This window comes from Mobula birostris, unplaced genomic scaffold, assembly GCF_030028105.1.
Source record: "Mobula birostris isolate sMobBir1 unplaced genomic scaffold, sMobBir1.hap1 scaffold_877, whole genome shotgun sequence".
Classification (NCBI taxonomy): domain Eukaryota; kingdom Metazoa; phylum Chordata; class Chondrichthyes; order Myliobatiformes; family Myliobatidae; genus Mobula; species Mobula birostris.
Window position 1 is genome coordinate 100,839 of NW_027278594.1, and position 16,425 is coordinate 117,263.

Sequence of the window (16,425 nt, forward strand, 5' to 3'; positions counted from 1 at the left end):
CCTTATTCTGTATGATGGTGCGATTACATAAATCCTTGGCTTCCAACTTTGCAGAAGGTAACTGGGAGCATCTCAAAAACATAGTCACTACTGTACCAGACACCGTTTTACTGGGCCTTGCCAGATCTCTCCCTGGTCACTGTTGCCTCAACAGAAACCACTCCTCATGTCTTCTCCCACACCCTCCCACAAATGTAGATTCTCCTTAAATCCATAATCCACATCATTCCCACTTTGTCCAGAGTCCTAGTGGCTGCATCCTTCAAATCCCAATGTTCCCACCACCACAAACACTGCCAGACAGGGAGATAGAGTAAACATCGATTTTATTTGGATTCAGTATTAAAAAGCCTTGACAATGAAGCACAAATGAACCCTTCCCTCCCTCTCTCCCTCCCCACATCAGCATTAAATCACGTTTCCAGGTCTCCCTGTAACATTCCCACAGCCCATGGTTTAAGTCTCACTTTAACTTCAGCACCTGCCATCCTCCCATCCCACAGGGGCCAGAAGCCACTCTCGGTCAACAGTCAAATTGACTGAATGAGTAAAGCTATTCATCCCACTGTGAGTCTCCAGATGCTGACCAGGACTGAGCTGTGGGTCAGAGCTGTTCCCCACTAAGCCCCTTCACTTCATCCCAAACACATTAAAGTGACTCAGTTTTCTTTGAAAAGCAACATTACAGTCCGTCTCCTGCAGTGAATCAGCAAATTATCAGTATTCCCAAGCACAAAGATCAAAGCATAAATCATAGTTTTCCCCGGAGAATATCTCGTTAATCACCCAGAGTCCCAGGATTACACTCTGTTCCCATAGATTTCTTCATCAATATCCTGCTGGGAACTGAATTTCCTGCAGAGGGGGAGAGAGGCGAGGAGAGATGGTGATAGAGTGAGGCATCAGCAGTAAACCTCTCCAACACTGACAATGAAACTGACTAAAACCACCCCCCACACAACACTGGGAATAATGTCCAGTGATTCCAATTCCCAATAAACAGTACAACATAATCTATACATTCAACCCATTCCCCACCACATCACAACCGTAACACATCCCACAAAATCCATCTCCCCCCACCACCATAAATCACCCACAACACCCCCATACCCCAAACTCTCCCTAGCCCTCCCTCACCCCCACCTCAAAACACTGGGCAACCCTGGGAAAGCAGCAATTCCAATGACAAACCATGAAAACTGGGCACTGGATCTCTGGAATGGAACAGAGCAGGAGGCCATTCCCAGGGTGAGGTGCTGTGGGGACTGGTTACAGCCCATCTCACAGTTCTGGTTCCGGACCGGAGTTTCTCAGTGCCCAGACTGTGCTGTAATGACCAGCTCCAGCTCCAGTGACAAGAGCTGGGAAGCCCAGCATTGACCAGAGCCCAACACGGTTCCTACCTCAGGCCATGGCAGAGGAGTTGGAGGAGGATTCTCCTTTGTCAGAAGCTGTGAATGGAAGGACAGGCAGGAAAGCATTTACTACCAATGCAGTGCAGACACAGAGCAACAAAGACAGCCACATGCACACAATACACCACTGCACAAACACAGGTATATACGGATAATCACACACACCGACAGAGACATGCACAAAGGTGTTGTACACACAGACACAGAGACACACACACGCACAGAACCCCTGTTCTGTTGATGAGACCCAGCGAACATGAACAATGTCACATAACCACCCAGCTGTGATTTACAGTGAACTTACTTTGGTGGGATTGTAGCCTTTGTTCCCTGATGAAAAACAGCCTGCTGTAAGACACAGAGACAGTCAATGAGAATGGTCCCACATCCCCAGCAATATAACCAGATAGATTCATCTCCTGCCCAGTGAGCTCTGAATTCCAATCAAACAGAACTCAAGGCACAAGCTGTGAAAGGAGACACATCCAACAGGATCACCAGGTGCCCGAACTCATTGTAAGGCCATGAGACGGAACAAAGCTGGTGTGTGACAGAGTGGTCAATGGGAGGTTTGGAGTGACCACTTTAATACTGACCCTGACCCTGGTCAGGTCCACCAGGTATGGATGCACACGGTAATGAGAGGCTCAGGTGGGGCAGGTAGGAGGAACTGATTTCCTGGAGCAGAGGAGTCCAAGATCAGAATCGGTCAGTGAGGAGCAAGATCACTGGGAGTGACCAGAGGAAAGAATATTTCACGCACCCTGCCCCAGAAGATGGCTGGAATCAAACACACTGACGGAGCAGTGAAGACAGACTCTCACAACATTGAAGATAGATCTAGACAGGCATCTGAATCACCAAGGTAGAGAGGGCAAGGAAATGGGATCAGAGTGTGCAAGCATGTGATCAGCAATGGCAGGTCGTGTTGAAGGGACTAAATCCTTGCAGTCTGACCCAACGGCTCTCGAACTGGGGAATTGTGACCGTTACTCTATAAGATGATCAGAGGTTTAGATAACATGGACAACAGCTTTGGCTTTAAGCAGGAAAGCAACGTCTAATACCAAAGAACATCCCTGTGAGGTTGATTGAAAGAAAGTACAGAGGGTGAATGTCAGGGGGGTGAGTGGAACACTGCTGGGGGTGGTGGTCGAGGTTGACACATTACCGACAGTTAAGAGGAAGAAACTGTTATAATGGGAGGAGGAAACGTGGTGGGGAATGGTGGGGTTGGATGTGGGCACCCTTGGGTGTAGAAACGCAAGGGTACTGGGATGGGGTTCGCTGAGGAATACACCCTTCCCAAGCCCCCTTCCCCAGGGGAACAGTCCAACTCCCTTCTGTCCTACCTTTCTTTTTGTAGGCAACACCAACAGCGATGACCACCACCAGGATCACCAGGACCACAACTATAGCGATGATCAAGATCGGGATGGAGTTGGGCTTCGGATCTATTGGTGATTCAGAGAAACAGTCACATCAGTGACAGAGACAGTGTCAACCCCGATTCTCCTTCACCAACCCCACCCACACTCTCCCATCCCACCAACCATCCTGTCTGAGAATCATTGATTCCTCCCTCTGTCCTCTCCTGGGCCTGAGGTCAACAGTGACCCCTCACTGTGCTCTTGGACCAGAGGTCAACAGTGTCCCAGCCCTGGGCCTGTGGTCAGCCAAGCCCCCTCACTCTCAATACCCGTGTACCGCCCCACCAGTGAGTGTTTCTTACCCAGCAACAGGACGAGGGGCTCATGGAGACCCCGGTGTTCCACCCGACAGGAGAACTTTGCTGTGTCCGTGGGCTCCACCCGCACCGTCCTGGTCAGCTGGTAGGTGCTGTCGTGATTGGGGAGGATCCCGTGGGAATGGGTCTCCTCCAGGATCCGGCCGTCCCGCAGAATAGTCACGTCGATGGACTGAGGGTAGAAGCCAGTGGACACACAGGAGAGGTGGCGGCCATTTTCCTTCGAGGCGGTGAATGAGACTTCAGGGGATCTGGGGGGGGGGGGGAGAGAGAGAAGGTAGTGAATGGGAGCAAGAAGTGGAGTGGGGTGACAGGAGAGGGTGAAGGCAGAGAGGGAGTGGAGACGGAGGGGAGGCGAGGGGGGGAGAGAGGAGACGGAGAGGAGGCGAGGGGGGGGAGAGAGGAGACGGAGGGGAGGCGAGGGGGGGGGAGAGAGGAGACGGAGGGGAGGCGAGGGGGGGGAGAGAGGAGACGGAGGGGAGGCGAGGGGGGGGGAGAGAGGAGACGGAGGGGAGGCGAGGGGGGGGAGAGAGGAGACGGAGGAGAGGCGAGGGGGGGGAGAGAGGAGACGGAGGGGAGGCGAGGGGGGGGGAGAGAGGAGACGGAGGGGAGGCGAGGGGGGGGGAGAGAGGAGACGGAGGGGAGGCGAGGGGGGGGAGAGAGGAGGCGGGGGGGGAGAGAGGAGGCGAGGGGGGGGAGAGAGGAGGCGAGGGGGGGGAGAGAGGAGGCGAGGGGGGGGAGAGAGGAGGCGAGGGGGGGGAGAGAGGAGGCGAGGGGGGGGAGAGAGGAGGCGAGGGGGGGGAGAGAGGAGGCGAGGGGGGGGAGAGAGGAGGCGAGGGGGGGGAGAGAGGAGGCGAGGGGGGGGAGAGAGGAGGCGAGGGGGGGGAGAGAGGAGGCGAGGGGGGGGAGAGAGGAGGCGAGGGGGGGGAGAGAGGAGGCGAGGGGGGGGAGAGAGGAGGCGAGGGGGGGGAGAGAGGAGGCGAGGGGGGGGAGAGAGGAGGCGAGGGGGGGAGAGAGGAGGCGAGGGGGGGGAGAGAGGAGGCGAGGGGGGGGAGAGAGGAGGCGAGGGGGGGGAGAGAGGAGGCGAGGGGGGGGAGAGAGGAGGCGAGGGGGGGGAGAGAGGAGGCGAGGGGGGGGAGAGAGGAGGCGAGGGGGGGGAGAGAGGAGGCGAGGGGGGGGAGAGAGGAGGCGAGGGGGGGGAGAGAGGAGGCGAGGGGGGGGAGAGAGGAGGCGAGGGGGGGGAGAGAGGAGGCGAGGGGGGGGAGAGAGGAGGCGAGGGGGGGGAGAGAGGAGGCGAGGGGGGGGAGAGAGGAGGCGAGGGGGGGGAGAGAGGAGGCGAGGGGGGGGAGAGAGGAGGCGAGGGGGGGGGAGAGAGGAGGCGAGGGGGGGGAGAGAGGAGGCGAGGGGGGGGAGAGAGGAGGCGAGGGGGGGGAGAGAGGAGGCGAGGGGGGGGAGAGAGGAGGCGAGGGGGGGGAGAGAGGAGGCGAGGGGGGGGAGAGAGGAGGCGAGGGGGGGGAGAGAGGAGGCGAGGGGGGGGAGAGAGAGCGAGGGGGGGGAGAGAGGAGGCGAGGGGGGGAGAGAGGAGGCGAGGGGGGGGAGAGAGGAGGCGAGGGGGGGGAGAGAGGAGGCGAGGGGGGGGAGAGAGGAGGCGAGGGGGGGGAGAGAGGAGGCGAGGGGGGGAGAGAGGAGGCGAGGGGGGGGAGAGAGGAGGCGAGGGGGGGGAGAGAGGAGGCGAGGGGGGGGAGAGAGGAGGCGAGGGGGGGGAGAGAGGAGGCGAGGGGGGGGAGAGAGGAGGCGAGGGGGGGGAGAGAGGAGGCGAGGGGGGGGAGAGAGGAGACGGAGGGGAGGCGAGGGGGGGGGAGAGAGGAGACGGAGGGGAGGCGAGGGGGGGGGAGAGAGGAGACGGAGGGGAGGCGAGGGGGGGGGAGAGAGGAGACGGAGGGGAGGCGAGGGGGGGGAGAGAGGAGACGGAGGGGAGGCGAGGGGGGGGAGAGAGGAGACGGAGGGGAGGCGAGGGGGGGGAGAGAGGAGACGGAGGGGAGGCGAGGGGGGGGAGAGAGGAGACGGAGGGGAGGCGAGGGGGGGGAGAGAGGAGACGGAGGGGAGGCGAGGGGGGGGAGAGAGGAGACGGAGGGGAGGCGAGGGGGGGGAGAGAGGAGACGGAGGGGAGGCGAGGGGGGGGGAGAGAGGAGACGGAGGGAGGCGAGGGGGGGGAGAGAGGAGACGGAGGGGAGGCGAGGGGGGGAGAGAGGAGACGGAGGGGAGGCGAGGGGGGGGAGAGAGGAGACGGAGGGGAGGCGAGGGGGGGGAGAGAGGAGACGGAGGGGAGGCGAGGGGGGGGAGAGAGGAGACGGAGGGGAGGCGAGGGGGGGGAGAGAGGAGACGGAGGGGAGGCGAGGGGGGGGAGAGAGGAGACGGAGGGGAGGCGAGGGGGGGGAGAGAGGAGACGGAGGGGAGGCGAGGGGGGGGAGAGAGGAGACGGAGGGGAGGCGAGGGGGGGGAGAGAGGAGACGGAGGGGAGGCGAGGGGGGGGAAGAGGAGACGGAGGGGAGGCGAGGGGGGGGAAGAGGAGACGGAGGGGAGGCGAGGGGGGGAGAGAGGAGACGGAGGGGAGGCGAGGGGGGGAGAGAGGAGACGGAGGGGAGGCGAGGGGGGGGAGAGAGGAGACGGAGGGGAGGCGAGGGGGGGAGAGAGGAGACGGAGGGGAGGCGAGGGGGGGAGAGAGGAGACGGAGGGGAGGCGAGGGGGGGGAGAGAGGAGACGGAGGGGAGGCGAGGGGGGGGAGAGAGGAGACGGAGGGGAGGCGAGGGGGGGGAGAGAGGAGACGGAGGGGAGGCGAGGGGGGGGAGAGAGGAGACGGAGGGGAGGCGAGGGGGGGGAGAGAGGAGACGGAGGGGAGGCGAGGGGGGGGAGAGAGGAGACGGAGGGGAGGCGAGGGGGGGAGAGAGGAGACGGAGGGGAGGCGAGGGGGGGGAGAGAGGAGACGGAGGGGAGGCGAGGGGGGGGAGAGAGGAGACGGAGGGGAGGCGAGGGGGGGGAGAGAGGAGACGGAGGGGAGGCGAGGGGGGGGAGAGAGGAGACGGAGGGAGGCGAGGGGGGGGAGAGAGGAGACGGAGGGGAGGCGAGGGGGGGGAGAGAGGAGACGGAGGGGAGGCGAGGGGGGGAGAGAGGAGACGGAGGGGAGGCGAGGGGGGGGAGAGAGGAGACGGAGGGGAGGCGAGGGGGGGGAGAGAGGAGACGGAGGGGAGGCGAGGGGGGGGAGAGAGGAGACGGAGGGGAGGCGAGGGGGGGGAGAGAGGAGACGGAGGGGAGGCGAGGGGGGGGAGAGAGGAGACGGAGGGGAGGCGAGGGGGGGGAGAGAGGAGACGGAGGGGAGGCGAGGGGGGGAGAGAGGAGACGGAGGGGAGGCGAGGGGGGGAGAGAGGAGACGGAGGGGAGGCGAGGGGGGGGAGAGAGGAGACGGAGGGGAGGCGAGGGGGGGGAGAGAGGAGACGGAGGGGAGGCGAGGGGGGGGAGAGAGGAGACGGAGGGGAGGCGAGGGGGGGGAGAGAGGAGACGGAGGGAGGCGAGGGGGGGGAGAGAGGAGACGGAGGGGAGGCGAGGGGGGGGAGAGAGGAGACGGAGGGGAGGCGAGGGGGGGGAGAGAGGAGACGGAGGGGAGGCGAGGGGGGGGAGAGAGGAGACGGAGGGGAGGCGAGGGGGGGGAGAGAGGAGACGGAGGGAGGCGAGGGGGGGGAGAGAGGAGACGGAGGGGAGGCGAGGGGGGGGAGAGAGGAGACGGAGGGGAGGCGAGGGGGGGGAGAGAGGAGACGGAGGGGAGGCGAGGGGGGGGAGAGAGGAGACGGAGGGGAGGCGAGGGGGGGGAGAGAGGAGACGGAGGGGAGGCGAGGGGGGGGAGAGAGGAGACGGAGGGGAGGCGAGGGGGGGGAGAGAGGAGACGGAGGGGAGGCGAGGGGGGGAGAGAGGAGACGGAGGGAGGCGAGGGGGGGAGAGAGGAGACGGAGGGGAGGCGAGGGGGGGGAGAGAGGAGACGGAGGGGAGGCGAGGGGGGGGAGAGAGGAGACGGAGGGGAGGCGAGGGGGGGGAGAGAGGAGACGGAGGGGAGGCGAGGGGGGGGAGAGAGGAGACGGAGGGGAGGCGAGGGGGGGGGAGAGAGGAGACGGAGGGGAGGCGAGGGGGGGGAGAGAGGAGACGGAGGGGAGGCGAGGGGGGGGAGAGAGGAGACGGAGGGGAGGCGAGGGGGGGAGAGAGGAGACGGAGGGGAGGCGAGGGGGGGAGAGAGGAGACGGAGGGGAGGCGAGGGGGGGGAGAGAGGAGACGGAGGGGAGGCGAGGGGGGGAGAGAGGAGACGGAGGGGAGGCGAGGGGGGAGAGAGGAGACGGAGGGGAGGCGAGGGGGGGAGAGAGGAGACGGAGGGGAGGCGAGGGGGGGAGAGAGGAGACGGAGGGTAGGCGAGGGGGGGAGAGAGGAGACGGAGGGTAGGCGAGGGGGGGAGAGAGGAGACGGAGGGGAGGCGAGGGGGGGGAGAGAGGAGACGGAGGGGAGGCGAGGGGGGGAGAGAGGAGACGGAGGGTAGGCGAGGGGGGGAGGGGGATGGGCGGGGGGGAGGGGGATGGGCGGGGGGGAGGGGGGGTGGACGGGGGGTGAGGGGGTGGACGGGGGGGGAGGGGGTGGACGGGGAGGGAGGGGGTGGACGGGGAGGGAGGGGGTGGACGGGGGGGGAGGGGGTGGACGGGGGGGGAGGTCACTCTCAGACACACATCCCCCCCTCTCACTCACTGGGTTTCAGCTGACTCTCCCCGGCCTTGACGTATTTCTTCAGCCACTCGGTGCACTCCTGCTCCAGGTATCCCTTCAGACCCTGGTTCATGGCCGTGTTCTGGTCCCACTTGTTCTTGGTGATCTGACCCCAGGGCACAGGGGTCACCCACACCATGTTCTCCTTGTCGAAGCTGATCCAGTCTGACCCGTCCCAGGCCAACTGCATGAACCCGGCGGTGGTCCCGTCGTCACGGAGCTCACAGCCGTACATCAGCTGGAGAGTGTCGTTCCCTGCAACAACCCGGGGCGGGGGGGGGGGTTCATATCTGTGAAGTGAGGCTGAAATCACACTCGCACCCCGAGATCCCGCACCGTGACCCCAGCGCCCCGGTAACCCCCACGGCCACCCTGCAGGAGCAGCCGGTCACCGGCCAGAGGCATCGGGCGTTACAGCCGCAAACGATGCCGTTCGTCAGGCGCAGCGCTGGGCCTACCTGACCGTGAGGAGCCTTTGCTGCTGTCCGTTAAGCAGCAGCGAGGATTGAGTGCCAACAATACCGGGGTGGCAGGCGGCCGGCGGCCTCCCCAGCTGCTGCAGTGAGGGGAATGGCCTCCTCCCTCCGAGCGCTGGCCAGCCCCGGGCCGTGACCCTGCCCCTGCCCCTCAGTTCCGCCGCCACACGGCACTTGGCCCGTCAGACCGTAGGGGCCGCCCCGCCGAACGGCACGTCGGCGCAGGCAGCAGAACCGTCCGGGCGCAGGCCGCCTGCACCCCTCCCCGGGATAGCCGTGGCTCGGGACAGCTCGCCAAGAACAGACTCATCCCCTCCTCCGGACCCTCACCGGCCACTAACCCGCTGCGGGCCACCCAGACGCCGCAGCCTGAGCCACGGTTACACGCGAGGCCGGAGACGGGCTCTCCAAAGGGAAGCGGGGCTGCTGCAGCAGCAGCCGATATTACAGCCCCCACCCCCGGGGAGGGAGAGCTCCTCACTGCCATCAGCACCGAGCCCGACACCTTCCAGACTTTCCCAGTAGATCCCGAAATAAATGAAAAGTAAATAGATACACGGACGCTGTTGCAACGTGAACATTATAAACACAAGTAATACCGACTCGGATCGTGGTAACTGAGCAATACTCCACCTACGGAAAGCTGTTTGTAAAGACAGATTGTTTCCGGGTTGCGGGGTTTTAGTTCCGTTCTTTCTGCCCAGTGCGCATGTCTGTAGCTACCCCCGCCATGCGCCGCGGTAGAAAAGACCGGAAGTAAAAACCCCGCAACCGGAAGCAACCTCTCTTTACAAACGGCTTTCCGTAGCCGCGTTGCGGAAAGGCTATCTTAGATTGGGTGTTGTGTCATAACCCAGATCTTATTAGGGAGCTTAACGTAAAGGAGCCTTTAGGAGGCAGTGATCATAATATGATTGAATTCATACTGCAATTTGAGAAGGAGAAGCATAAATCACATGTATCAGTATCACAATGGAATAACGGGAGTTACAAAGACATGAGAGAGGAGCTTGCCCAGGTGGGTTGGAGAAGGATACGGGTGGCGATGATGGCAGAGCAGAGGTGGCTGAAGTTTCTGGGGATAGTTCACAAGGCACAGAATGGATATGTCCCACAGAGGAAGAAGTTCTCAAATGGCAGGGATAGGCAACCGTGTCTGACAAAGGAAGTTAAGGACTGTATAAAGCCAAGGAGAGGGCAAATAAGGTAGCAAAAGTGATTGGGAAGCTTTTAAAATCCAACAAAAAGCAACTAAAAATAACAATAAGGGAAAAGATGAAATATGAGGGCAGACTAGCCAATAGAAATTCAAGCAACACACATCAAAGTTGCTGGTGGACGCAGCAGGCCAGGCAGCATCTCTAGGAAGAGGTACAGTCGACGTTTCAGGCCGAGACCCTTCGTCAGGACTAACTGAAGGAAGAGTGAGTAAGAGATTTGAAAGTTGGAGGGGGAGGGGGAGATCCAAAATGATAGGAGAAGACAGGAGGGGAGGGATGGAGCAAGAGCTGGACAGGTGATAGGCAAAAGGGATACGAGAGGATCATGGGACAGGAGGTCTGGGGAGAAAGACAAGGGGGGGGGGAACCCAGAGGATGGGCAAGAGGTATATTCAGATGGACAGGGGGAGAAAAAGGAGAGTGAGAGGAAGAATGTGTGCATAAAAATAAGTAACAGATGGGGTACAAGGGGGAGGTGGGGCATTAGCGGAAGTTAGAGAAGTCGATGTTCATGCCATCAGGCTGGAGGCTACCCAGACGGAATATAAGGTGTTGTTCCTCCAACCTGAGCGTGGCTTCATCTTTACAGTAGAGGAGGCCGTGGATAGACATGTCAGAATGGGAATGGGATGTGGAATTAAAATGTGTGGCCACTGGGAGATCCTGCTTTCTCTGGCTGACAGAGCGTAGGTGTTCAGCAAAGCGGTCTCCCAGTCTGCGTCGGGTCTCGCCAATATATAAAAGGCCACATCGGGAGCACCGGACGCAGTATATCACCCCAGCCGATTCATAGGTGAAGTGTCGCCTCACCTGGAAGGACTGTCTGGGGCCCTGAATGGTGGTAAGGGAGGAAGTGTAAGGGCATGTGTAGCACTTGTTCCGCTTACAAGGATAAGTGCCAGGAGGGAGATCAGTAGGGAGGAATGGGGAGGGAATGGACAAGGGAGTTGTGTAGGGAGCAATCCCTGCGGAATGCAGAGGGGGGGAGAGGGAAAGATGTGCTTAGTTGTGGGATCCCGTTTGAGGTGGCGGAAGTTACGGAGAATAATATGTTGGACCCGGAGGCTAGTGGGGTGGTAGGTGAGGTCAAGGGGAACCCTATTCCTAGTGGGGTGGCGGGAGGATGGAGTGAGAGTAGATGTACGTGAAATGGGGGAGATGCGTTTAAGAGCAGAGTTGATAGTGGAGGAAGGGAAGCCCCTTTCTTTAAAAAAGGAGGACATCTCCCTCATCCTAGAATGAAAAGCCTCATCCTGAGAGCAGATGCAGCGGAGACGGAGGAATTGCGAGAAGGGAATGGCATTTTTGCAAGAGACAGGGTGAGAGGAGGAATAGTCCAGATAGCTGTGAGAGTCAGTAGGCTTATAGTAGACATCAGTGGATAAGCTGTCTCCAGAGAGAGAGACAGAAAGATCTAGAAAGGGGAGGGAGGTGTTGGAAATGGACCAGGTAAACTTGAGGGCAGGGTGAAAGTTGGAGGCAAAGTTAATAAAGTCAATGAGCTCAGCATGCGTGCAGGAAGCAGCGCCAATGCAGTCATCGATGTAGCGAAGGAAAAGTGGGGGACAGATACCAGAACAGGCACGGAACATAGATTGTTCCACAAAGCCAACAAAAAGGCAGGCATAGCTAGGACCCATACGGGTGCCCATAGCTACACCTTTAGTTTGGAGGAGGTGGGAGGAGCCAAAGGAGAAATTATTAAGAGTAAGGATTAATTCCGCTAGACGGAGCAGAGTGGTGGTAGAGGGGAACTGATTAGGTCTGGAATCCAAAAAGAAGTGTAGAGCTTTGAGACCTTCCTGATGGGGGATGGAAGTATATAAGGACTGGACATCCATGGTGAAAATAAAGCGGTGGGGGCCAGGGAACTTAAAATCATCGAAAAGTTTAAGAGCGTGAGAAGTGTCACGAACATAGGTCGGAAGGGATTGAACAAGGGGTGATAAAACCGTGTCGAGGTATGCAGAAACAAGTTCGGTGGGGCAGGAGCAAGCTGAGACAATCGGTCGGCCAGGACAGGCAGGTTTGTGGATCTTGGGTAGGAGGTAGAAACGGGAAGTGCAGGGTCTGGGAACTATAAGGTTGGTAGCAGTGGATGGGAGATCCCCTGAGCGGATAAAGTCAGTGATGGTGTGGGAGACAATGGCCTGGTGCTCCTCAGTGGGGTCACGATCGAGGGGTAAATAAGAGGAGGTATCCGCGAGTTGTCGCTGTGCCTCGGCAAGGTAGAGGTCAGTACGCCAGACTACAACAGCACCCCCCTTATCGGCGGGTTTAATAATAAGGTTAGGATTAGTGCGGAGGGAGTGGAGAGCAGAGCATTCCGAAGGAGTGATGTTGGAATGGGGACAAGGTGCGGTGAAGTCGAGACGATTGATGTCCCGTTGGCAGTTAGCGATAAAGAGATCCAGAGCAGGCAGAAGACCAGAGCGGGGTGTCCATGAAGAAGAGGAGGGTTGAAGACGGGAGAAGGGGTCATCGGTGGGGGTGGAAGAGTCCTTGCCGAAGAAGTAGGCTCGGAGACTGAGAAAGAAGAGTTCCGCATCATGGCGAACGTGGAACTCGCTGAGGTGTGGGTGAAGGGGGACAAAGGTGAGGCCCTTACTGAGGACAGAGCGTTCTGCCTCCGACGGTTGAAGGTCAGAGGGGATGGTAAAGACCCGGCATGGATGAGAGCTGGGATCAGAGGGGGGAGGGGGGAGGCTGGGGGTGTCAGTGGAGAGGGGATGGTTGGGGTGAGAGGAAGATGGAGCCTCTGAGTACCCAGGAGTTGATGGTGGGATCTGAGGGAGACGGAGTTGCAGAGTGGTGGTGGGGGAAGGGGAGACGGGAGTCACAATAGCAGTACATAAAGACCCGGCCTGGAGTTCAAGGCTGGAGTCGCAGTTGGTGGTTGCACAATCGCTGTGAAGGTGGCCATGGTCGTTGCTGGAGTCTGGGTTTTGAATATGCCCTGAGGTGTTGCAGCCAGTGAGATCAGTGGCAGGGGCCGCAATCTGAAGTTCATGCCTGCTAGTTTCATGGCCAGCAGGCTCTGGAGTCCGCAGATATAGGATCTTGCGATCTTTGCCTAACATGACAAAGTCAAAAAAGCGGCGATTGCAGGCGTGAATCCGACGGAGGATGAAATAACGGGTAGGACCATTACAGACGACGAAGAAAGTGTCCCGAAGGGGTGGAAGGGTCTGGGATAGAGACACCAAGTACCTCCTCATGGCGGAGAGAGTCGCCTTCAGAGCTTGACGGGAGAAGCGGCGAGAGGCAGAGTCAATAAAATATGAGCACCTGGGATCCTCAGAAGGTCCAAACTGAGAGGCTTGGAAACGAATCCTAAAGCCAACTGGAGTAAGTTGGCGACGGAGGCATGTTCGAAGAAAGGATATATGGCCGTGATAGCGAGTCTGAGTCAAAGTGTGGTCGAAAAGCTGAAGTATTCGGCCCCCGTCATCACACTGAGTGCAACAGCCAGTTTTTATCCATTTATCTTTCATGTTGAAATAAAATTAAATAATGAAACATAGAATTCTAGGTGTTGTAATGTGAGCATTATAAAAGTAAGTGACACTAATTAAGATAATGGTAATATAGCAATACTCCCACACGGAAAGCTGTTTGTAAAGAGATGTTGTTTCCAGGTTACGGGGTTTTACTTCCGGTCTTTTCTGCCCCAGTGCGCATGCGTGTGACTAAACAATTTAGTAGGTCGATCTTGCCTTTCACTAAGGCCGAGGTAGGGAGGAGGTAGCCAAGAGACTCCGGCCCCCTGAGCCTCCTTGCAAAGATAAAGGACCGCATAAGAATAATCCCCCCGCCTCCCAACTGCCGCTGGGACAGTATCTCAGGTCGACCCTGAGTGATCCCCCGGAGGGGGACACAGAGGAATTGACACAGATGGCCACCCCCTATGGGCGAGGCCAGAGGCAGAGACAGCCAGGCCCCCGGCCACAGTATCAGCCCCCACTCTGTGAGGACGGGGCCGTGACGGCTCCGGGAGGCGCGAGGGCTGCCGGAGATGAGACCGAAGTGAGCAGCACCACAGGTGATGCAGGAGGCCGCGGGACTCGACAGCGAACACGGGGACGAAGGGAGAGAGAGAAGAAAAGGAGGGGACAAACCCCACAATTCAGGCCCCAAATATCACGATAGGTGACATCCCTGTATTAAAACCCAGGACCCCAACCGAAGTACGTGTCATGGTCACGGAGATGCCTGACCCCTTAAAGAAACCAAACACCTTCCACAACTGGTTGATCCAGATGCTAAATACTCGCCCCTGGGGACTGGGGACAGGATGACACGGTGCCCAGTAATGAGACAATGTCACACTGGTTGGAGAATGGAGGAAAACTGCTATAATGGGGGAGCACGGAGACATAGCGGTAAAGGGGAGGTGACACGGTGCTCGCAGAGGAAGGGTGAAACGATTCCAGATTTCGTAGCAAGGTTTAAGCAGAAGTGGGGAGAGAGTGTTGGGACACTTGAAGAGGGGAATGGTCCCTTGGCCATCCAGACTTTGTTAAACTGCATGTGGCCGCTGCAAGCCCAAGGATATAAATTACAGAATCTGCTTTGGACATATGGATCGGAAGGGACTCTTTTCTCAGGAAACAGACGAGAGAGGGAAAATGCCAGTAGGCCAGTACTCCCAAAGCAAAGGGTGCCCATCTCAGGGATGGGGTGGGGAAGGGGAGGGAATTCGGGGTTTCGAAGAAATCTCCCTGATTCCCCAAGCGACCAATGCTGTAGTTGTGGTGAGAAGTGGCACTGGGCCCGAGATTGCCAAACTACATACCGAAATTGCGGGAAAAGGGACAGTGGGCCCGGAACTGTCACCCCCGCCCCTTGCCGTCCCCCTCCCCGGGCTTCAGAGGACCGACAGTCACCCACTTTCCCTTTTATTCATCCCTCGCCTCAGCAATAGGGGCGCCACGGAGAACCGGTGGTGCGGGCAGCAGCCATCAGACTATCCAGAAGGATGAGAGAAGAGCCCATGATGGTTGTAAAAACAGGAGATAGTGAGGGGTCTTGTCTGATTGATATGGAGCTACTCTGTCTTCTGTGCCCCCCCCCCACCCCCGCGGACACGCAAGCGAAAGGACAGTCGATTAGCACCATCGGGATAGCCAGCGTCCCGATGACAGAAACCCTTTCGACCCCTCCCTCGCTGACAATAGATAACGTGGATGTTACTGATACCTGTATAATTTCTAAAGACAAGCCCCTCCCCTTGTTAGACAGACAGACTCTCTGTAAGTTAGGTGCGAATTTGTACGTCGACCTAATGGCATTTATGTGGATCTCCCGCAGATGTTAAAGCTCACTGGAGGAGTGAATGATTGTTGTGATACTCCGGTATCGTACTGCTGGCAACTGGGTTGCAAACCTTATTCCCCCCTCGTACAACAACCATGCACAGCCCTGAGGGATTCCTCTGACTTGCAAGGACAGTATTTACAATAGCTCCTGGAAACCAGCTGGGAAAGCAAGATGCTTCACTGCACCGCTTTGTACGGGCAGGGCGCAGATCCCACCTACGATGAGCAGGCAGCCCCCTGTGTTGGAGACACGGAGACCTTGAGAACCGGGACCGGGATCCTTCTGTTCTTCAGCCCCAAAGGGCTGGGAATAGCAGTAGAACTAAACAACCAACAGCGAGACCGATAGAAAACAGAGGGACTCTCTCACAGGAGACCTGCAGACCCCCACCTCACAGTGGCTGTTAGCACTGTCCCCCCTCGCTAAACCAAAGCGCATTGGATCTATGGTGCACCATCTGTCACAAATTTCACACCCAGCTCATACAATCTCTGTTCTAATCCTGGGTGCAGCTATGCTCACCATCGAGATCTTTGACAGGCAGACAGGAAGGATTACCGTAAAACCTATGATGTTAAGTGCATTATTCCAGCAACAGTGCCCGCCCCAGACATGGCCCCTGCTCTACCCGAAAGCTCTCACCGGTGTTAACACGGGACTGTGGGCCCAACACAAGAACCGTGTCGGTATGGTGCACACAACACCAGAACAACGGGTGACCCTTGAGAAGGGATCCCTCCTGCCCTGCGTGAAACAATATTGCCTGACAGCTCAGGCAGAGGAAGGCATCGCACTGTAACACAGTCCCTCCTGTAACAGGGGGGGCTGCATCACCCCCATCCTTCCGATTCCAAAACCAGGAAGGAAGAACGAATAGCGATCCATGCAGGACCCAAGAGCAGTAAATAAGATCATTATTCCCATTGCCCCACTGGTCCCCAATACCAACATCATCCTCACCTCTATAATCGTCTCCGCCAGTACCTTCACCGTCACAGACTAATGTTCGGGGTTTTCTCTACACCTCCACCTGCTGACAGCCAGTATCTACTCGCTGTCACCTACAAGAACCAGCCGTATACTTGTTCCCGATTGCTCAAGGATACACGGAAAGCCCAGCAGTGTGTGCGGCGGCCGTAAAGCCTGACCTGGATGAGAGCCCCTTGTCCGATCACACCACCCTTATCCAACATGCTGACGATACCCTGACAGCTTCGGACCCGGGCCCTCGCTGCCGAGCTGGTACAATTCAGCTGTTACAGCATCTGACTGACAGGGGACACCGGGTTTCCCTGGAAAAGTTACAGTGTTGCCAGGACACTGTGCAGTGTCTCGGGTTCGAGCTGACCGAGGGAAAGAGAGGACTCGGAAAAGACCGTGTATTGGCTGTCCAGCACATCCCGATACCAAAGACAGAGAAGGGAATTCTTTCCTTCCTGGGAATGGTT

General features: G+C 58.8%; 1 protein-coding gene across 1 annotated transcript in view; it reads right to left on the minus strand.

Annotated features, from left to right (window-relative positions):
• Window positions 1-309: 309 nt before the first annotated feature.
• Window positions 310-16,425, minus strand: part of LOC140193792 (class I histocompatibility antigen, F10 alpha chain-like) — a 29,022-nt gene continuing 12,906 nt past the window's right edge. Inside the window, exons 3-7 of the mRNA XM_072250961.1 lie at window positions 7,941-8,217; window positions 3,151-3,416; window positions 2,771-2,872; window positions 1,407-1,766; window positions 310-855 (exon numbers count right to left, since the gene is read on the minus strand). Of these exons, the coding sequence (XP_072107062.1) occupies window positions 1,708-1,766; window positions 2,771-2,872; window positions 3,151-3,416; window positions 7,941-8,217 (704 nt within the window). The 3' untranslated portion in view covers window positions 310-855; window positions 1,407-1,707. The remainder of the gene's footprint in view (window positions 856-1,406; window positions 1,767-2,770; window positions 2,873-3,150; window positions 3,417-7,940; window positions 8,218-16,425) is intronic.